At 37.7% G+C, this 23,095-nt stretch overlaps 1 protein-coding gene across 3 annotated transcripts in view; it reads right to left on the minus strand.

Annotated features, from left to right (window-relative positions):
* Positions 1-23,095, minus strand: part of ITGA1 (integrin subunit alpha 1) — a 162,055-nt gene that overhangs the window by 47,068 nt on the left and 91,892 nt on the right. For all 3 annotated transcript variants that reach the window (XM_015073711.3, XM_053200747.1, XM_053200755.1), the window contains 6 exons: positions 22,493-22,643; positions 13,992-14,157; positions 9,443-9,516; positions 8,637-8,781; positions 3,646-3,788; positions 559-702 (listed from right to left, as the gene is read on the minus strand). In XM_015073711.3, coding sequence (XP_014929197.1) covers positions 559-702; positions 3,646-3,788; positions 8,637-8,781; positions 9,443-9,516; positions 13,992-14,157; positions 22,493-22,643 — 823 coding nt within the window. The remainder of the gene's footprint in view (positions 1-558; positions 703-3,645; positions 3,789-8,636; positions 8,782-9,442; positions 9,517-13,991; positions 14,158-22,492; positions 22,644-23,095) is intronic.

Genomic DNA, 23,095 nt, shown 5'->3' on the forward strand with positions numbered 1-23,095 from the left:
TGTAAAAAGCAAAAACCCTTCTAACAAAGACATCAAGAATTATTTCATCTACAAATGATGTCGAAAGTCAGGAGTGGAAAACAAAACCTCACTCCAGCCCAATGAAGTATTCCAAAGACCAAAGTAGTTTACTGTAACTGTCTGATGTCACTGCCTTAAAATTCACTACTCCACAGTCTCTCTGCTTCCCCAGCTTTTTTGGACAGCTAATGCAGTTTTAACTGCTAATGTTCCCAACACCTCCAGGCCAGAGCCTTGAATGGTTGCCCTGTGAGTTTATTTAGCAGTTTAGTGAGATTTATATATATCTCTATATATTCTGCTAAAAAAGGATAGTTCACATTTCCAAGCAGAAAGCATCCAATGGTTTGAACTACTTTATTAGAACTGTAAAATATTCATTTAGAAATGGAGGAGTTGGTGACAGTAAAGGGGCCTGAAAGATTCTTTGCTCCTTTTTCCAAAGTGAGTACAAAATTAGAACTGCATTATTTATTTGACATTGAAAAAAAGGAAGAGATATTCACAAATTTCTACCAAATGCAGAGTGATCATTACCTGATTCAGGGCATACACATACACTTTTCCTTGTTCCTCTTTCTCTGTTCCCATGTACATGGGAGCCCCAACCAGAAGAATGTCAGTATTAGAATCTTTATCAACGTCAAGTGTGGTTAAAACACTGCCAAAGTAGGAACCAATCTAAGGTACAAAACAAAACAAAATAGTGTGATGAACATCAGAAATTCTCAAGAGAGCTAAAGGCTGCATTTCTTTTACTTATAGCAATCTAGAAGAGTATTTGAAATTCAGATATATATAGAAATAGAAATAAAATACAGGAACAGATTCTACCTGGAAGCTCTTTATTGGTTCTTGTGGGAGGCTAATAAATAGACCCATCCCTGAGGATAAGCAGCTGTCATAGATTCTGCAGCTTGAGAGTAAGAGAAATGGCTTCCTTTAGATTTCATCCTAAACACTCTTTCTTCTCCAAAAAGCAGAAAAGATCAGTAATGCCACCATGATTTTGTTAAAGAAAATAAAATGAGAAAAACAATAAAAGGCATTCTGGGATGGCTTCAATATATTTATTTACAGTAATACGAAAATGTGAATAATATACAGTATGAAGAACTGATTTGTCTTGGATCACTGATGTAGCATTTCACCTTGTAGATTTAGAAAGTTGTTTATTCGACAAAATGGCTAAGTCTTGTCCTAGCACTTGTGGAAGATAGAGAAATATAAAAGGATTGCAGAGGGACCATCTTTTAAAGATACAGATGTATTTTAGGGAAATGCAGGAGACTTACTCTTCATTATTTAAATGCAATAACCTTCCCAAATATTGACCTGGGTTTAATATTTGATGCTCTTGATAATTCTCTTACTGAAACTTCCTGTCTTGGCTTCTATGATTTTAATTTTGGTCTCTTGATTCTGCCACTGTATCATAGGCCACCCTTTGTTTTCATCTTTGCTGGCTCCTTTTCCTCCTCCCATGCCCTAGATTTTGGCTTCCCAAAAGCTATGACCTGCATTCCTCCCCCACCCCCACCACTCACCCTGCCATCTCTTATCCTAGATGGCCAATCCTTCCAAACACTTCCATTACTGAAAATTGCAAATTTCTTTCTATCTTCCTTCTCGAGGCTCCAGTGCTACATTCCCAGACATTGGTAGACACTTAGAGGACTGCTAGACATTGACTTTCAAATGTCCTTTTCTCATAGGTTGTGAAGGGCTTAAAAGGTTTTTTTTTTAAGTTGAATAATTACAAACATCAATAAAATGCTGTAAGATCTGGCAACCTTGGGCCTTTATTCCCACAGGGCGATAGCCGTCTGGAGCTGAGTGGGAACTAAATGTTTAGATGGCTCAGGAACTGTCCAGGCCATGGTTCCCACCATTTCCTGTTGTCCTCTGTGCAATAGCTTTATTTATTTACTTTACCTTCCTGGCACCCATAATCATTTGAATTTGTGCTCACTGTTACAGGAAACATGTAAAACCAAATACCATTAAAAACATACCTAAACCACTTGAGTTGCTGACATTCTAATCATGGTGCCACCTTTCTCCCAGATTCCCAGGCTTGAAACTTAAACCATTCATAATACAAATCATTTGTGACTTTCACAAGCAATTCTTCACTTCCTGTCTCGTAAACCATTAATAGAGTAATATCAGACGTACGATGTCATACAGGATGCGTCATTTTAGAGTCCTGTCCGTTCCTCCTCATTTGTGTCTACTCTAGTCCTTCCTTTTCCATTTTTATTGGTGATACATCATTTTAGGCTCTCCTCACCTTATCCTTGAGCGACAATAATAGCCTTGTTTTTATTGTTGATGCATTTTCTGATTACAAATGTGGGCAAAGTGCTAATAAAACCCTTTAACAAGACATATATATATATATATATATATATACACATATATATATATGAATATATATATATATACACATATATATATGAATATATATATATATATATATATATATATATATATATATGAATCTAGATATGAGATTCTGACTTTTGGTTTACTCTCTGCTCCCCCAGACATCTGATGGGGAAAGGATTTCAATTATATTATTAAGCAATCCTGAGTGTGGTAAAAATAATCTCTGATCGGGGATGCCGCATTTAGGCTGTGGGGAACTATAAATACCTGATGGGCTTCCCAGGATGCAGTGACTATCACAACTACGTGCCCTCAGCAGGAGCCCTGGAAGCTGTATCTATGGTGTTGTTATAAAAGATATTGGCTCCTATAAAGAGAGGGTAGCTCTGCGCCTGCCTGACATGTCTGTCTCCTCACACCGAAGTGGTTCTGCTAGTCTGGGCAGCTATGAGCGTGCCTGCAGGAGAGGCAGGCTCACATTGCCCTGCCTTTTGGAGTGGTTGGTGATGGCAGGAGGGTGGCCGGGGCGTCTAGTAAGCTGGAATACTTAGCGAAGCCCAAGTGATTGCTGTGCAATAATAACCAACAGCGTAGATGTTTCTTTTAGTTTAACAATATTTGCACATATTTATGTTTGCATATTGTGTGAATAACTTCTTAAACTACTTTTGGTATTTGATATCATCTAACGAGAAGATTTTGATTTTACATGTTATCACTTTCCACTACCTCCAGGAGAAAATCCAAATTCTTTAGTTTGCCATTCAGAACCTCAACAATCAGGGTCCACATTATCTTTTTAACTGGCTCTTCTGCTCTTTCTACCTATCTATGGTCTACCTTTCCCTCTAGACAAGCACAAATGTTACCTGGTATTAAGACTTCTGGCACCAATCCTAGAGTAAAACAATCTTTCCATCTTTAAGATGTACTGTCTGTGCCACGGGCATTTTCATGCTTCTTAATGTTTTAGAACTTTTTTCCTGTATGTATATATCTATCCATTTGTATCTACAGCATCATCTCTACGTTTTACCTCCATTTCCGTGCAACTGAAATGTTCCGGAAGCCAAATATGCAGATATTTTACATTCCTACAAGGAACCCAACACGGGGCCCTGTTTAAGTTTGATGTTGAATATGACAGGACTTTTTGAAGTTTAGGACAATAGATGGGTAATTTAAATTTACATAGAGTGTAAATGGATTAGAACAATAATTTTTCAAGCTTACCTGCTCTCCACTGAGTGTCTGGAGAATCCTGATGTCTCCATCTTCCATCCTGTAGATGACAACCTGGCCCGTGTGATTGTACCGTGGCTGTCCGGCAATGTAGAGCACATCTCCCGAAACCGTGGCGGAGTTCACTGTGTAACCTAACAAAAGAGAGATGCCAGATATACCATCTGACTCCTTAATGTCTACACAGAATAAATTAAGATCCACTTTAAAGGGCTGGGAGGATCATTTGTGTATTTTTACAGACTTCTCTTTTTTTAAAAAATGTTTATTTTTTTTAAGGCAGGTAAGTTTGTCTTGGTGGAAGCTTTTAGCATGCTCTCTGATTATCTACAGCAACTGCTTTGTCCACCCCCCACCTCAGGTTTTCATTGTTTAAAGGCACAAATGATATAACAATCGTGACAGAAGAAGAAAATAAAAAAAAAAACCTTCATAAACTCAATTCACCACTTTGTAATAAATCAATTGTGCTTCATCTGGACAGATATGTCTGTGCTACAGAAATTAAACATTTTATATAGGGGAATCATAGCAAATGTAAGCCTTTTCTGCATTATTGCTGTAGATTTTTAAGCAGTAATGTGAAGTAACTGAAGTTTATCACTCCTAGTTAAGGCATAAAGGCATTGCGTTTCTACCGCAGGACCATTCCCCAATAGAGTAGTAGAATTTTTAGGTGGTTTTTAATTTTCTGATATTATACTTAAGCCTGCAAAGACATCCTTGAACACCTAACATTTTTACTTCTTTTGGATTTTCTTTGATGATAAATTTCAAGGAATAGATTACTGGATCAAATTTTCAGTTCTTTCAGTGTCTGGCAAATTGTTTCCAGAACATTTGTACTAATTTATTCCATGCACAGCCAAAGGACAGACTAGTTTCATCAAACTCTCCCAAACATTGGGTATCATTACTATTATTCAAATTTGTGGATGTTCTAATAGATATTAAGCATAATCTAACAATAATACTTCACTGTGATTTTAATTTGTATTTGTTTGATTACAAAGAGGTGTAGGGTGGGTGGGTTACACAGGTGATGGGGATTAAGGACGGCAGTTGTTGTGATGAGGACCAGGTGCTGTAGGGAAGTGTGGAATCACTATATTGTACACCTGAAACTAAAATTACACTGTTAGCTAACTGGAATTTAAATTTAAAAAGTGAGCTTCGACATTCCTCTTTTTTAATTGGGTTTTCTTGCCCATTACATTTTTTGTGTCTTGAAGGCAGACTATTGTTAATTTTTGAGTGAAGAATTAGATTTATCCCTTGTGCTTGTAGGGAACAGTGCTAAATCAGTGAATAACAATTCTCCTGTGCTGATTTCAACTTTACAGAAGGAAGAAGTGTTCTTATAACCAGATCTGTCCATCAGTGGATCAGAGGGCAGATTATTTTTCCAAAGGCCACAGAACCGCATTTCTTACTAAGAAAAAAGATTACATTGACAATTTATTTTCCAAGTGTTTTCCTGCAAGGCAGGAAGTTCTTACAGAACTTTTGAGGAGGAACAGGTTTTTGTACTAAAATATGTTTAATCTTACAAGTGCAAAAGGAACACAATTCCTCAGGCATATTTTCCTTCAGGCATATTTTCTCCCATTCTCATTTCTTCATCTTTCTTTTAGCTTCTAAAAAAATTATACATAATAAATTGTAGACTGTTCTTTTTCAAACAATTAATGTGTCATAATTCTTCTGTTACTAATCACAATATTGCTTAAAAAATAAAAACTTTAAGGTCATGTTTATATATAAATAAAATAAAAAAGAAGAATGTGCAAAGCAAGGGCTGTTTTATTTCATGTCATTCTACTAAGAAATATTAAGCAAGGATTGGCCTAAGGGAGTTAGTACACTTTGTTTTTGTTTTTTTACCTTACAGAGCTATGAATGCAAACTGATAAAAGAACCTTTAAAAAAATTAAAAATTATGTTTGAGGTTTGGAGTTGTGTGATAATTTAGTTAGTTTTGATAACTTGATAACTAAAACTATTAGCTGAAATCTTCCCAGAGACAGTACCTACTGGTCAGGTAGTTACTGGGTGGAAGCTTAGGAATCCAAAGACAATAAAGAGGGAGAAAAAAAGGAGGCCATGTAAATAAAGTCTAGTTTTCATGAAAGGAAAATAATTATACACATCTAAGTTTAATGTTGTCTTCTGAAAGAAAAAAAGAATTGAAGAAAAAGGAAAATGCATGGCATAGCCTGCTGCATGGATTTATAAAGAATAAGTCCTGTCAGCTTTCACAATTCACTTCCTGGGAAAGGTGCTAGGACCTAGTGAGGTAATGGGAAACAGGTATGCTCTGCTTTGATGTCATGTGTTTGTTTGCCTCACATCTTTACATTTTTTTTTTAATTTGTCTGGCATGATTAGAAGTGGGAAGACTGTAGGTGGAGGAGGCAGGGAACTTCGACTGTATTCTCACCATCAAAAACACTTGCTAAGTGCATACTGGCCTAAAGCAGTTCCTGGATGACTGACTATATCCTGAGAGGTTCGACAACTTCTGTTCCTACTTCTTTCTGGTCATTATTGATTAGTATGAGATTTTTTTTTGTTTTCTCCATAAGATTTTCCATTGCCTAATGACTTACAATCCACATAGATTTCAGACTAACACATTCAAGCTCTTTTTATTTTTCTTAAAAAAAAAATGTTTACTTATTTAGTTTTGGAGAGGGAGAGAGAGAGTGTGTGAGCGGGTGAGGGGTAGAGAAAGAGGGTGAGAGAATCCCAAGCAGACTATGGGTGTGCTGTCTGCAAAGAGCCTGACTTGGGGCTTGATCTAACAAATCCTGAGATCATGAACTGAGATGAAATCAAGAATCTGACTCTTAAGTTACTGAGCCACCCAGGCACCTTCAAACACTTCCTAATTTGTAATCCACACAGGCAGACATTTTGAAATTCTCATTTCAGATTTAGATTAATATTTGGGGTACAAAGCTATTTTTCTCCCCTATCCCCTTTCTGGGTGCTTTTCTATTTTAAAATAAATTTTATATATCTTAAATGTTATGTTGGCAAAATATCTTATGTGCTAACTTGTGATTAATCTAATGAAATGAATTCTAAAATATAAAAACCTCATCTTAGTACATTGTAGACAAAGTACCCCCAAATTTCCTTTTTTGGGAAGAAAGGAATCATATGTTATAAATACTGTGGTCAGGAATGAAGGTTGTCTTAATTTTGTCTTGCTCCAGTGATATCTTTAAGTCTTGAATTCTCCAAGTCTGCTTTAAGCACCATGAATCCAAGCTTTTGGGGGATAATGGATTTAGGGTTCCTAAGACTACTTGGTTTTAAGGAATGTCATCACATAACAAGAAGTCAGAATATAAAAAAATACTACAGTATTATTAAAATGTGTGAACTTAAGATTTGTGGACTTCATGCTGTATCTTTAGTTTTTTAAATGTTGTTAATTTTGAAATGAACACTGGAATAAGAATCAAGATACCTAGATTCTAGTTTCAGGTATGTCATAGGTAGCTGTGACATCATTTTTCAATTCCTTAATATCTTAATTTGGAAAATTGGATATTAACCATATGCTAAGATTTCTTCTAATGCATATGAATTTTAGGCCCACCCTCTTTGTGTTACAGCACAATCCTCCAAATATTTAAGAGATATGCAGTGTATATTTTGTTTCCTAACCATCAATTTCTTCAAATTTTGCAGACATTGGGGAAGGAAAGAAAGGAATTTTTTCTAGATCAGTATCCTTTAGATAATCTTTTATTGGCACATCCTAGTTTAGAATTTTCTTTTGTAATGTGTGATGTTTAGAACAATGGAATGCTCTAGCTGCTCTCTGACCAGGACAGAATGTAATAGGAATTTTATGAGAAATAAACTAGACTTTCATGAATGCAGTTCAGCATGTGTTAAGGGGTTTAACACTCACATTGTATGTACTGCTTACCACTGTAGTTTTAATTATCTAAATCCCTCAGGCCTTTCATTTTTAAGTCCTACCTGCCTCTACAGTTTTAAGATGTGTCTTTGAATAAGGAAATGTATGGACCTACCAGTAAAGACCTCCTACCTTCCTCATAAAATAGAAAGAAGCTGGATAGAGAGAAAAAGACTTGCCTCCAGGACAGAAAGATCCCAGAGAGGAATGCTAACATACTAAAATATGAACACTGAAAAGTATTTGTTTCCTTAACCGCTGTACCTCCAGCACCAAGAAAATACCTGGGGCAAAACAGGTGTCCCTCAAACATTTGTTGAGTGAGTAAAGTGTTGGGAAACCATATTCTGAGGGTTCTTTTCATCCTAGGCCCTAATTGTTTACTGAGATCATTTAGTGATAGAACACTTCCCTGGTATCCCCTAGGCAGCTCAGTACAGATGGAGAATAAGGTGGTAACAGACACATACCTCCTCATTCCAGAAAAGTCTTTGAAAAATAAGATGACATTACGTCACTGGGCTTAAGTTCAATATTTGTCTGGTTGTGAATAGAACTATTAAAGAAGAAGCTATATGACAAGACAAATTAAAATTTTATTTTCCAAAATTAGGACTCGTAGAAAGAAATGATATAGGATGTTTTAGAAAATATGGGAGTCTGATCTGCAGGATATTAGCTGTGTCAAGGTTTCTCTTTTTACCATCATTTCCTGTCCACCAGGTGCAAAGCTCTTCTTGAAGTTAATGAGAATACCAGACACAGGGAGACTTCAAAAAGTGTACATATCAGCCTAAATCATTCCTGCACTAGGGAGCCCTTCTGAGAAAGTGTGATCTCCATGTTCTATTATTCTAAGATTGCTCAGAAATTAAGGCTGCTTGGGAACTTTCAGGGCTCCTACAAAATGTCTAGCTCTTGGAAGTTATCAGTCTTCACATGGTTATAAGTAAACCTATGTAAATATAAGCAAATAATGCTAAAAATAAAAACAAAACCAAAAATAAACCACAATAATTTTCTGTCAATTACATCTAAACTTTACCTAAATAAGAAGCAAGAGGTTCATTCTTTTTGGTAGACTCAACATTAAAGGTTGTGTTTTGAGGGATTATGATTCGATTAGCCTTCTGCATGACGACTGTTCCATTCCAATCATAGGCTCCTACTGCTCCAAGCATGACCCAGTCCTTATATCCAAATAGAGAAAACAAATGACATTTAACAAAGTAGCAAGAACACAGCATTAACAATATGATAGATTCTATTCAAAGTGCTTTACATATATTAACTTAGAATCCTCACAGTAATACTATGGTAACCTGATAGAGTAACTTGCTCTCGGTTATACAGTACAATTGCCCACTGAAATGTCAATATTCCTTTGCAGGGACTCAGATGCATTTTTTTTTCACCAGCTACAAATGATATATTTCCTAATCTTGTCTTTCTGTTTAATTCTGGGTGTCAAGAATCCTAGGTCTTGAATATGGTATTCTAATAAGATCTTTAAATACAATGAGATTGAGAAAAAGATACAATTCATATCATTAGCAACCATTTTAAATTAAGTATTTCATTTAGCCAGATGTATAATTACATAAGGCAGACCTCAAAATGTTTGATTCACAATTATTAGTACGATATAGTGAACTGTGGGATATAACATGTTTTCTTAATATGCTTGTGAAATGCCATTTTCCTATTTCGATGAGAAACATCATCACAGTCTGAATAACTGGGCAAGCCATGAACTGCTAGTTGCACTTATAATGGTGATGCCTGGGCATTGTTTTTGGGAGCAGAAACCTTAAAAAAAATATTTCATTTTCTACCAAGTGGTCAATATACCTGTGAATAATGAGCACTGAAGCCAGTCTGAGACATTTCCATTTCAAATGAAGCTGCTGACTGGTCAGCTGTAGCTATAACAGAAAAATAAATGACTTTTAGCACACTTGATTTGGAGAAGACAGAAACAAATTACAGACTGGGCTCTTTACCAACCAGAATTTCCAACATCTTTTGGGTATGTTCAGCCACACATTTCTCAACCCCAAATTCCTATGTAGGGCTGGGTAAAGGACAGAGAAGGTTAGCAGAAGGGCCGTGGCTAGATTCTTGACCATTGGCTTCCCCACCCTTGCTGGAGAAGTTGAGAAATGTCCATTCATGCTTCTCTTCCTATACTCTAGCATGCTTGTGGATGATATGGCACTTTGGATCCATGTGGTTAAATTCAAAAGTACTGAAGTTGAAAACCTCCTTCTTCTTCTCACATTGTGGAAATCCTGTTCAGACATTAGCCTAAACTTACCTGATATGTTACAGGGCTAAAAAATCTTTATTCACATATTTAAAGAAGTCTCTTGACTCTACCAGGTCCACTTGCATTTCCAGGTACAGATCCTCTTGGAATTCCATTATGTGATAAAGACTGTAGGCATTCTGGGATTGTGTTTTCTCTAATTTCTGGTGGTAGGTATCACTCACAAATTCGAAGGGGACTTTTTGATGGGTTTTTGGCCACATACCATTCAATCACATATTTTTTAAAGAATCTGTGCCCTTTTTCTTTCTTTCTTTGTTTCTTTCTTTCTTTCTTTCTTTCTTTCTTTCTTTCTTTCTTTCTTTCTTTCTTGTTAATGCTATGTAAAAGATTCAGGAGCAAGCATTAGGTATTTAAGCTCTTTACTGAAATACAGAGATAGTCCAGAGCATTCCATGGAAAAATATGCTACTCTCAAAATATTTACCGACCCAAAGCCACAACCTCCTAAGGGGATCGAGGGAATGTTGATTCATTTGCTTTCAGTGGGGAGTTACTGATTTATTTGGCTTTGAAAATAAGTTAAAAATAGTGCATAATTTTAAGAAAGTCAGTCTGCCTTCTCATTGAGGCATGAGAATAATTAAATTTGTGAAATCAAACTTATTTACTAGTTATTTCCTGGCATAAATTTGTTAACAAATACATCAGTGATTGCTTTTTTATAGGACTAGGTTAAATGGGGATATCAATCAAGAATTCCAATACATCATTTTAATCTCACATATGAATTATCCCCTAATTTAAATGACAGAGGTGCACTTTAACTTTATTTTAAATCTGATTTATTTATTTTAAATAAATATTTATTTATTTATTTTAAGTCCACAGTACTTTATGGTGCCTTCTTATTTATCTGTGCAAGACCATTGCAAGAGCACAGCAGTGAATACCTGCATGCTTCCAGTACCTTCTCCTGCTGCTGTTCTGCTTATAGCTGAGAATAGAGAGAAGGGAGTTTTGTGACAATCCTCCTGCTGAATCATCATCATGGAAATAGCCCCTTGAGCATCCCTGAACTTCTTGCTGTCAACTCCTCCCCGAACTGTTCATAAGTACTGACATAACCACTCTCCCACTGTGCAGGTTAGGCATTTTAGCATTTCTCCCACGTGCTGGGAAAGGAAGACATGGAACCTTTCTGAGTTCATTGGGCAATTTGGTGACCTGTTCTCTTCACTAGGTGGCACTGTCGTTGGCAAGGAGGAATTTCATAATTGCTGCTCTTTACCATCTCAAGATAAATGTTGATAGGAAATGGACACTTCCCAAGTAACAAGGAAATGAAATCCTTTCTGATCCCAGTTATGAAGAAAATCAGTCAAAACACTGCGTTTGATTAGCCCTGAAAGTGTATCGGTAAAGATGTGGTAGACATTTTAATCTGAGGACATTTTTTAAAAAATTCACTTTATGTATTTAGTTTCATTTATTTATTTATTTGTTTTGAGAGAGAAAGAGAGACAGCACGAGCCTGTGCATGTGAGTGGGGGATGGGTAGAGGGAGAGAGAATCTTAAGCAGGCTCCACGCCTAGTGCAGAACCCAATGCAGGTTCAATCTCATGAATGTGAGATCATGACCTGAATTGAAATCAAGAGTCAGAGGCTTAACTGACTGACCCACACAGATGCCCCCCAGATAATTTTGCTTTTAAATATACAGACTTCTTAAAGTGTCTGGGCATTCCAACATGTAACCTTTAATTCATGGTATGGTTGGTTTAGAAGCAACACAAAAATGTCATTTAAGGTAAATTGGGCCCTTCTTCCCCCAGTAGCTGATGTAGGTAGACTTCATTTATAGAAGTCCTACCAGGTTATACTTGCTTACTTAAGATGAGTTTAAAAATGAGACAGTATTGTACTTAACTATTAATGTAACTAAGTAATTTTTCATTTAAATGGTCTTTACAGATTGTTTATATCACATCTTAAAACTTATTACAATTATTAAAAATTAAAAGTGCACAATGACTTGGAAAACTTTGTATATTTCCTTCCTTAAGGCCAGCGAAGCTTATGGTCTGGCCTATTAGTAAATGCCACTGGGAGCTGCTGTGAGACCAAAGCCACTTAAAACTGACTTGTGCACAGAATGCAGGACAGCCAAGTTCTTCAGAAGCAGCTGTGACTTCAGACAGATAAGTAATTCAAGAGTTCTGTTTCTAAAGGCACAGGGGAAAAGCAGCCAGGGCAGAAAGGAAGAGAAATGAAGTCCTCATGGGCTGTAGCTGTTCATCAAATCTAACCCAAATCTCCTACTTACTAGTCGTGATCCAGTCATGAAATCAGCTGGGTGAGTCACCACCAGCATTTTTTTAATTAAAAGAGAAGAGAAAATGAAAACGAGAACCTATCAGAGTGCTTTGCATATAATAAGGGTTATTCTGTTAAAGGTTTTATTTTTATTATGTATACATGTATGTGCACTGGGTCATGCAGAAGTGGAAAAATTTTCCCTTCTTCTCTTCTAGATTCCGTGGCTGGTTTAATAATTAAATTGAGCTAAAAAATTAGTCAATTTAATTTTTAGAGGAAAATTTAATTTCATATGGGAACCCCCAAACTATGAGACTGAAGGGCAAGTGGAGGTGGTGGAGACTTATATGATGCCATCCTGACCTACGGAATGGGGTAGGGGCCTGGGGCTTCAAAGGGAGGAGCATAGTTCACAGTATATAAGAAGAACAGATGTTTGGTAAGTAGAAGTTTGCCCTGCTATGCAGATAGGTCTTTAAAAAGTTCTCTCTGGTTATACCTTTTATTCTGGACCAGGCCACCTATGTGAATTCTTTTAGGTTGTTAAGGGAGAGGTAAAAGTTCTTCCTGAATGGGCTGGAACTTGATTGCCTTCAGCTCAAAATAATCTACATGCCAAAGCAACATATTTTGGGATGGCCTATTTTGCTCCCCTTTAGTCACAAGGAAAAGTGTATTTATTATCATGGGTCACTGTCATATAAATCTTGAAAGTCATAACTCTAAAACATTTTCCTTCCTTTCTATACATTTGAATATTCTGTCTGTTGGTCACTTTTCTGCATTTTCCTGGTCACTTGATGCTCAAAATGGTCCACCTTGTTTCAGTTATCTCTGTTTCTCATTTTATTTCTCTGTTTCCCAGTATCAGGTCATGTTTCTCATTATCAGGTCACATCAGGGTGACTGAGAAAGTGCTCATGAATTTCTATGTTTAAGATACAAAACAATAGTTCTTCAGTGTGTCCTCACAAGGACAGAGTCCATTGGATTCAGATAAGGGCATAAAAACAGAACTCTCTGGAGGTTTCTCATCCTAGGTTGAAGGAAAGACGCATGTTCTCTTAGTCTCCAGTTAACAGAGAATATGAAGGAGGAGGCTTTTTTGTTTGCCTGGCATAACAATTCCAAAAACTTTTTTTTTCCTTTTTTTTTGGTCAGGCAAAGGCCAGTTCCAAAAGAATTTGATACTTGACCTCTTCCACCTAAGGCAGGGGAAGGAATGCCATGATTTATTTTCTTCAGTAGCCAATCGCCATTGCAACATCCAAGAAAAGAAATCCACAAAAAAGTAATATGACTTAGACAAATATAGTGAACCAATGTTTTACTGCCATGGGAGTTAAGGCAGAGTTCCATAAAGACCTTTAAAATGGGCAAGAAGCAAAACGGGAGAAAATAAATGAACAATGAAGTTATTGCAAATAAGGACAGTTCTATAGAAGCCCAAAATAAAAAAACAAATTAAAAAAGAAAACTTGAGCTAGCTCCTCCATTTTCTAAACCCGTGTCACAGAAAAGGGCTAAAACACGTGGACACATTTTTGTTCTTGTGAGTCTACACTGATCATTGCCTTCTTTCAGCCCTCACATTAGCCCTGCCATGTCCTTACAAAGAGAGATGCCAACAGACACAGGGCTATGTGAGACAGCCATCTTGGTGACAGATTTACAGAAAGGGGCATTGTTCCATGCTGGTTATTGTACACAGTAAAAATGCATTAGCCGTGTAGAAGAAATAAACACCAAAAGGCCATTACATTAAATTGAATTGTAGAGAAAACATGCGGGAGTATGAGAAATAGTCATACCTTCCAGGGCGAATATTCTTTCTCCGAGAGCTTCAACAATAGTGACTAGAGCTAATTCATCAGAGACATTGAAGAAATGCTTTTCAGTGGGTTCACTTGCAATTGATTTTATTTCTTCCACAAACTTTTCAGTGCTTAAATTGCCTCTGTTATAGCTCCCAAGAATCTAAGACATGACAAAAATGGCAAGGTTATATTTTAAATTCTGTATATTAATTAAGGATCTCAAGCATTTTGTCAACAAACAAGAGAGTGTATAGTACCTTAATATAATGAAATTTTATGTACTTCCACATTCTTGGAAGAATAATTTTCAAATGTGAGATTTCCTAAAATTAACTGTTACATACTGTAATTGGTAGAGAAAACTACAAAGGACAATCTTATATGTTTCTTCTCTTGCATTACTGTGTGCCTGTTTACGAACAGCTATATCTTTAAAGTCTGACAGTTCAACACTAATGTTATAGTTTCTGAATGTCTCTGGTATTATTCCAGCCTATGCCACCACCATTTGGTGTTAAAAGCAGTTAGCAAGTGAGTTACTTGATCTTGAGTAGGCAGTTCTTCCTGATACTCTTACCAAGAGCCAATCCCACACATATATTTTGAAAACAGATATTGAACTAAATAGAAATCTTACTTGGCAATTTCTGTTTAAAACCAAATTCTCAAGACACGGACATCTTGTTTATATATATATATATATATATATATATATATATATATATACACACACACACACACACACACACACACACAGAAGAGAGAGAGGCAAGAATTATCTGTTATAGTTAACTGTAATTATTTAAATGTCTTAGCAGGTTTTCTCAAACATCTATTTTATTTTTTAGAGTAAGTTTTATTGAGATATAATTCATTAACAGTAAAACTCACCCTTTTGAGATACACAATTCTGAGTTTTGACAAGTCCACACAGTTGGGTTACTACCGCTTCAAAATTTAGAACTTTTCTATCAGTGTTCCTCTTGCCCCCTGTGGTTAATCCTTTCCTCCCCCTGACCCTTGCAACCAATGATATATTTTCTGTCCTTAAGGCTTTGCTTTTTCCAGAATGTCATATTTAAGAAGCCATATATATAGCATGTAGCCTTTTGTGTCTGACTTCTTTCACTTTGCATAATGCTTTTTTTTTTTAATTTTTTTTTCAACGTTTTTATTTATTTTTGGGACAGAGAGAGACAGAGCATGAACGGGGGAGGGGCAGAGAGAGAGGGAGACACAGAATCGGAAACAGGCCTCAGGCTCCAAGCCATCAGCCCAGAGCCCGACGCGGGGCTCGAACTCACGGACCGTGAGATCATGACATGGCTGAAGTCGGACGCTTAACCGACTGCGCCACCCAGGCGCCTGGAATGCTTTTGAGTCATTCCTGTTGCCCCATGAATCAGAAGTTCAGTTTTTTTTAATTGCACTCAAACTGGAAACAACTCAAATGTCCATGAACAATAAAGTATAGAACAAATCATGGTATATCCAAACAATGTATTATAGAACATGAACCACTGATGCACAAATATCATGGGTAATCATTATGTTGAGTGAAAAGCTAAACACAAAAGAGTATATACTGTATGATTTCATTTACATAAATAGAACAGGCAACTTAAGTGATGGTGATATAAGTCACAACATGGTTACTATAGAAGTGGGTATTAAACATGATAGGAAGTATAGGGAACTCTCTAAGGGTGATGGAAATGTTACATATCTTGATCGAGGTGTCAGTTACATGGGTGTATGTGACTATCTAAAGTCATCAAATTGTTCACTTTGTACATAATTTTCACATTGAAATCTTGTATTTCACTGTATGTAATTATTACTTTTAAAAAACCAAATGAACTATAATGACATGAAATAATATGGATTAATTAATTAATTTTGAGAGTCAGAGTGCAAGCGGGGGAGGGTCAGACAGAGAGAAAGAAACAGAATCTGAAGCAGGCTTCAAGCTCTGAGCTGTCAGCCCAGAGCCCAACGTAGGGCCTGAATCCATGAACCGTGAGATCATGATCTGAGCTGAAGTCAGATTATTAACTTAATGAGCCACCCAGGAGCCCCTTTTTTATTTTAGAGAGAAAGAGAGAATGGAGAGGAGCAGAGGGAGAGAGAGAGAAAGAGAGAGAGAAAGAGAGTGAGAGAGCGAGAATGTCAAGCAGGTCCATGACCCAACTCAGGACTCCATCCCACGGAACTGGGATCATGATTTGAGCCAAAATCAAGAGTCAGACACTCAACCGACTGAGCCACTCAGGCACCTCAATCTGGATGAATCTTAACAACATTAAATTTTAAAAGTTTCAAAATACTATATGCAGCATGACACCTTTTTATAGAGTTAAAAAAAGGAACACTTCTAGATATGTATAGATACCAAAAGATTAGAAAAGGAGAGAAATAGATGAGCATAGATTTGGGCCTATGGTTACCAGGTGGAGGGCACCCAGGTGGTGAATGTGGTCAGGTCCTTAGATGTTTATGGTGCATACTTACAATAAGTATGCAGGAACAATAATAAACACAAAAACCTATAAAGTGGCCCATGCTTCCACAAATGATGAGGTTTCCTGAACAAAGGATCATGATTAATTCAATTCTATGCTAGTGGAATCTAAAAAATGAAGATAAGATTCTGAGCTCTGTACTATTGCTTGATTTTTAGAATATCCTGCTCCTTGGGGACCAGAAGTAACGATGAAGATACCAGAATTTTCTAACTTCACATTAGATTTTTAAATCATAGACATAGATTTGTCTGGTATCATTAAACTGAGCCCATGGTGCCTTCAAAGTTCTGTTGGAAAACAGATATGCAATAGTCCCCAAGCACAGTTCAGCATTGCATACTGGGCAGATCGTAGACACGTGGGTGGGCAGGCACAGGTGGAGACGTCAGTCTCGGTCTCCACTGGGTCTTCTGGCCACAGACCCCTGGCCCTCTCCTCTGAACACCCGGCTGCCCAAACTCTCCTTTGGCTGCCTGTTCCAGGCATCTGCGTGTATTTTTTTTTTAAATGTGAGATTCAAAATGGTAGACTTAAAAACTGGTATTTTGGGGGCACCTGGGTGGCTCAGTCGGTTAAGCGTCGACTTTGGCTCAGGTCATGATCTCACAGTCTGTGAGTTCGAGCCCTGCATGGGGCTCTGTGCTGACAGCTCAGAGCCTGGAGCCTGCTTCTGATTCTGTGTTTCTTTCTCTCTGCCCCTCCTCCACTCATGCTCTCTCTCTCTCTGTCAAAAATAAATAAACTTAAAAAAAACTGATATTTTTATTAAGAAGGGTACAGCTTTTCACTTGTAGTTAGAAAAGAGCTAAAATTACTGTTTTTAAGTGTTGCTATTTATGATCTACAGCATACTTGTTTATTAGCATCATAAAACGAATGAGGGTTTAGATTAGTAAATGAATCATTAAAATGTTAACGGTAGGAATGCAGTTGTGTGACAGCTAGTCAGACAGGCCATGCAGCAGTTCTAGAGTTTTCCCTCCTAGTGAGAGGCGCTGGAAGATTCATTCTTGACCCCTTCCTCCTGCTTGAGTCACACCTTTGCCCCTTTCCCACAGCATCCCTGGGAAGGGTTCTGAGGAGTTCGCATTTGTACATTGCAGGTCTTCATCCACTTCCTTGTTCCTTCCTTAGGCTCTGTGTTCATCTGTAAAATGTGTGGGTGAGGCATAAAGCCCTCATGTCTGTGAAGAACTTTGTGCTGCTTTGAAGACGTGTGCAATTTAGGAATACTAGAGCTGGCTCTAAGGAAATCAGCAGACTAGTTGGGTAGCTTTTTGATTTTTGAACTTAACTCTTTACTACTTGTCAAGATTTCGGTAGGAAGGGCACTAAGAGGAGTTTGCAAAATTGTACCTGAACACAAAAATTCAGTACGTGTCTACTTGGCTGAAAAGCAAATGCAAACAACAGAAATAGTTTAAATCTGTGCTTTTCCCCACTTTAGCTACTTGATGGGGGAAGAGAATTAGTGGAAATGAATGTTGAGAACTGTCCAGATAGGGAGAGAAAACCCAAGGCCCACTTGCTCTTATTACATTGAAGAAATTCTAAGATGCCTTTCTTAAAGTTGAGTATTTCCCCACAGCTAGATGGGCATGCCCCAGAGAAAGCATGGCAAAGGCAGAGAGTGTCCAGCCTCCAGAGTGTCCATCATAACCGTGTGTCAGTTTCAGGATCACTGGAGTTTGGCTCAACACCTCACTCTACACCTGTTATTCTTCTCTGGACACACTGTTGGGTTTCTTCTTTGTCAGCAGTTTTGCTACACACGTATTTCTTTTAGATTCATACAAATCCTACATCACATGAAGAACCCTGAGTCCCCAATGTTTTACCTAATTTATACTATAAGTCATATGACACCCTTGGCAGAAAAGTCACCATCTTTCCTCCTTAATTCCTATTGAACATATTGTAGATTCACTTTTGCATTGACGTGTTCACTTCCATTTCACTTATAAAGTGATACAGTTGAAAATACATATAAAAATTATAAAGACGTTTGGACCATGCATGGTTCGAGGTTTGACCTTGCATGGTCGAGGTTCATAGTTGTAATGTAAATGTCAGACATTTAGTACTCTATGTGACAGAGACAACTGGATAAAGTTCAGTGAGGAAAATGCCCAACTGACATACTTAAAGAATAAAAATAAAACAGATTCAACATGAGAATATATATTTAGAAGAAAGTGTAAAACAAAAAAATTCCCAGGAATTATTGGGACTTGCATCCAGTTTGAACTATTTGTATTACAGAATAAAAATAAAAATAGAAATGTGTTTTGATCCTTCACCCAAGGATCTGGTAGCTTGTAGAAACATTATTTTCTATGAATGAGAAGAAATACAAAATAACACTTATAAATTACTTCTGTTCCACTTTATACAAATATGTCAAGCCCAGGCATTTGGTATTCTGCTAATATTTACCTGAAGTAGACATCCAGAATTGAACCTCCCTTGAGGCAGATGTGTCAAATGTAAAGTGTACAATTCATTTACATGTACTGTAGTGCCTTTTGTGTGCAAATGAATGGAATGCTAAGATACTTTCTAACTTCTCTGATTTTCATTTGAATGCTGTAGATAATACACATTTCACAGCCATTATAATCCCAGCCATTATCATCCAGGATTAGAATATGAATGTAAAGCGGGTTCCTGCTAGCAGTGTCTAATATCCACAAGTGACAGAATACAAACCTTCGAACAGAATACTCACACCAGCTCAGGACCCTCACCAAATCTAAGAGTTTTGCTGTTTTATCATAGAGTGCTTAAATTTTCTTTTTTTAAAAAAAATTTAATGTTTATTTATTTTTGAGAGAGAGACAGAGAGAGTGCATGTAGGGGAGGGGCAGAGAGAGAGGGAGACACAGAATTCGAAGCAGGGTCCAGGCTCTGAGCTGTCAGCACAGAGCCTGATGCGGGGCTCGAACTCATGAACTGGGAGATCACGACCTGAACTGAAGTTGGCTGCTTAACTGACTGAGTCACCCAGGCGCCCCTAGAGTGCTTAAATTTTCAATGGTCAATTATTTTGGGGTCATTGTCTCCCATAAAACATGTCTGTGGTGTTCAAGATCAAATGGAGGGTAAAAAAAATGGAGTAGGAGAAACAGTCCAGGTGACAACAGTGGCAGATCCTCAACTATATTTGATCATGTGAAGCATGAATGCAGCTGTAGAAATGCCCAAGAATGCACAAGAAGAGGCAGTAAAATAACTGTCTTATTTCCTAGTTCAGCACAAACTAAAAAATACAAGGTTCACTGGGGACAAGAAATATGAATTGGGAAAATAACAATTCTTGAAGTGAAATTTTCTCATACATTATTTATAACATTTTGAAGAGCAATTTGATAATAATTCATTGATTAAAACAGGAAAGGAACTCATGATTTTATTATTCTCCTGGAAGATTAATGCAATTATGGGTAATATCTTATTCTCACTTACTGTAAATAAAAGAGATTTTGTGAAAACCAATTTAGGCTAAGCAGTTAGAGTTCTGAGATGTTTGTTTCCTGCCTTAATTAAAAAAAAAAACAATATATACTAAGAAGACTCCTTAAAGGGCACATGCTATTGAATCAAGAGTGAATGATTAGAAAGGAAGGTGGGACATAGTCATTAGTTAAGGTTCAGAAGCTGAGAATAGGGTTGACAGTGCATGGGGGAGTCTCTGAAGGCTTCTGTGCAAGAGGGCAACACAGTTTATCTATAAAATTCCTTCTAGTTCTAAAGCACTATAATTTTATTACTTCATGGTTGTAAACTGCTTGAGTTAAAGATCCTTAAGAAAAATAATATTTATTGGTTGCCTAGCCTGCCATTGTGCTAGATGGTTTCACAGTCATTATCTCACTGGTTCTTTATCTGAAAGAGAAAGAAACAATATTACCCTACTTTATAGATAAAGAAGCTGAAGCTCAGAGTATTACGTGACTTATTCACTCTCACAAAGGCAGAATTTGAACAAAGGTCTTTCTGGCTCCAAAATATACTGTCCTCTATCCCTCCCCCCCACCCACCTTTCTTAGACTTACTTCTGGAAAATGTCCATGGGTCTTTTGTTGCTTAAAGTTATCACATTATGGGACATGCTTAGCATTTCTGTGCTGGGTCCTTTTGCTCTGGTACAAAAAGCAGGAGGTGGAGAGAACAATGGTGCTCTTTGGAAGTTAGAGGAAGTGAGTGAAAACAGGTTAGGATAGTCCTGTAGCACCTTCCAGAGACCCAAGGCAGAAGAAAGAAAGATTGGGGCATGGGGAAGAACAGCCCAGGGCAGTGTGGTTCATGTGGTCAGTCAAGGGGGATGTGGAGACCTGGCCATGTGACCTACAGTCATGGGGACTGCTATCCCTTGGTTTTCTCATTCATAAAATGGGGAAAATAAAGGTTGCCCTCCTCTCTTTGGGGTGCCATGAAGGGCAAAGAAAGGTATCTAGGACACAGAAAAAAAACACTGTAGATTATAGAGTGCTATATGAGTGACAATTTAAATTATTTTCCATGTTTGAAATGTAGAAGTTTTATTTCTCTTTTTCTGAATGTCCCTCTCCATGGGGTCGCACCATGAAAATTGAGTTATCTTAGTTCATGGAACTATTAGAAGTTGATTTAGAAAAAAATCACTAATAAGAGCTATAAAGCACTCTGACTCTCTCTCTCTCTCTCTCTCTCTCTCCCTCTCCCCTTTTTGTTTTTTATATTTGAAAGACACTTCTTATTAATAATGGATTGCTGTTGTATTAATCCAGATTTGCTCACAAAGAGCTAAAGTACTTTATATGTAATATCTTCTACATCATCAAGAGCAGGCTAGGCTTTTCCTTGGAACTAAAGGAAATTTCTTCTTCTGTAATCCTTTTTCTCTTCTTGCCCAGCTTAAATGCAATTATAGGAAAACATTTTATAGCTGCTGGCTGCTTCACTTTGGCTGCACAGTGAGGGGTTATGAAATGGGATGAAATGGCTCTGCACAGAGTGCATAAGTAATAAGTCAGTCTCCTGATCCCTCCTCATTCCATCAGTAATGCCAAGAAAGTGGCTTGTGCAGAGGAATAACTGTAACTACAAAACCACATAAGAAAGTCTTGCTGGGACGCCTGGGTGGCTCAGTTGGTTAAGTGGCCGACTTTGGCTCAGGCCATGATCTCATGGTCTGTGAGTTCAAGCCCTGCGTTGGGCTCTGTGCTGACAGCTCAGAGCCTGGAGCCTGCTTTGGATTCTGTGTCTCCCACTTTCTCTGCCCCTCCCCTGCTCATGCTCTGTCTCTCTCTGTCTCTCAAAAATAAGTAAATGTGAAAAAAAAAAAAAGAAAGTCTTGCCATCACAGGGACTCTTCTTCTAAGTCCTGGTGTAGACTGTCCAGAGTAGACAAAAAATTAGGTGACCTTTTGCTTCTTTCCTGTAACTCATAGAGTTGTAGGTGTGGAAATACCATTGTTCACTTTTAGCAGATTATTAGGAGCTTTGTCCTGATTTTCCACCTTCCCAAATCGTGGGAAGAATTATTAATTAGCAGGCACTGTATTTCTTACCTAGCACATCTTCAGTTCCCTCCTTTCCTACCTCCCTTCCTTTTTCCTTCCACCCTTCCATCTCCTCCTTCCCTTCCTCTTTCCTGCCCTTCCTCAGTTCCTCTCTCCATCCGCCCCGCCCCCCCACAGTTCCTCTTCCTACCTTCTTCTCCTTTTCTTTTCTTCTTTTTCCTTCCCTATTTCTGTCTCTTTCTTTCTCTTGCCCTCTCTTCCTGGGGACACAAAGGGAGCAAAAACCCTATCTTGCCTCCACAGAGTTTACTTTCAAGTGGAGAACTTTTCCTTTCTCAACCTTGTCTGTGTCACTTTCATAACATAACCATGATATATGTATATACATACACACACACACACACACACACACACCCCTCTTGTCTTCACAACAGAATATGAAAACCATTTCTAGCCCTGTACTTACAGCTATGGAAAATCGCTGAATGTTTTCATCCTCACAGTCTTGGATGACCTTATTCAGTCGATGGTTATCATGGGACTCCCCATCAGTCACAATCACCATAACTTTTTTAACTCCCCTTCGGGCACCCCGGGCTTCAGTGAAAGCCTCCTTCCTGAAGAAATCAAAGAGAAAAGAGAAGCAAATAAAACACCACCCCAAGGTTAGGCAAAGTGATAAACAAAAGAAAAACAGTGACAACTGTAGCTAGACTAGTGCTGTCCTTCCAAGATCAACACTGACACCCATTGTTCAAGCTGGGAGGCATGATGATCATTATTTGTAATAGTTTTGGATTTATTCCAGATGATGGAGAGGTCACCATTTTGCTGATCATCACATATCCCATATACAAAGGGGGGCAGTATTTCATTCTTTGGAAACTTGTCAGGGCAGGTGTCAATGGAGCACACATCAGATCTAGAGAAGGTCAGATCTCAAATACTCTCTCAGCCACTCCTTTCTCTATAAACACTCCTCTTTTCTTCTGCTTTTGGCAGAAACTTTTGCTCTGTCCTCACTTCCCCCACATCTACTCTGACATTTATAGAACAGTATGGAAATCCT

This window comes from Acinonyx jubatus, chromosome A1 (genome assembly GCF_027475565.1).
Source record: "Acinonyx jubatus isolate Ajub_Pintada_27869175 chromosome A1, VMU_Ajub_asm_v1.0, whole genome shotgun sequence".
NCBI lineage: Eukaryota > Metazoa > Chordata > Mammalia > Carnivora > Felidae > Acinonyx > Acinonyx jubatus.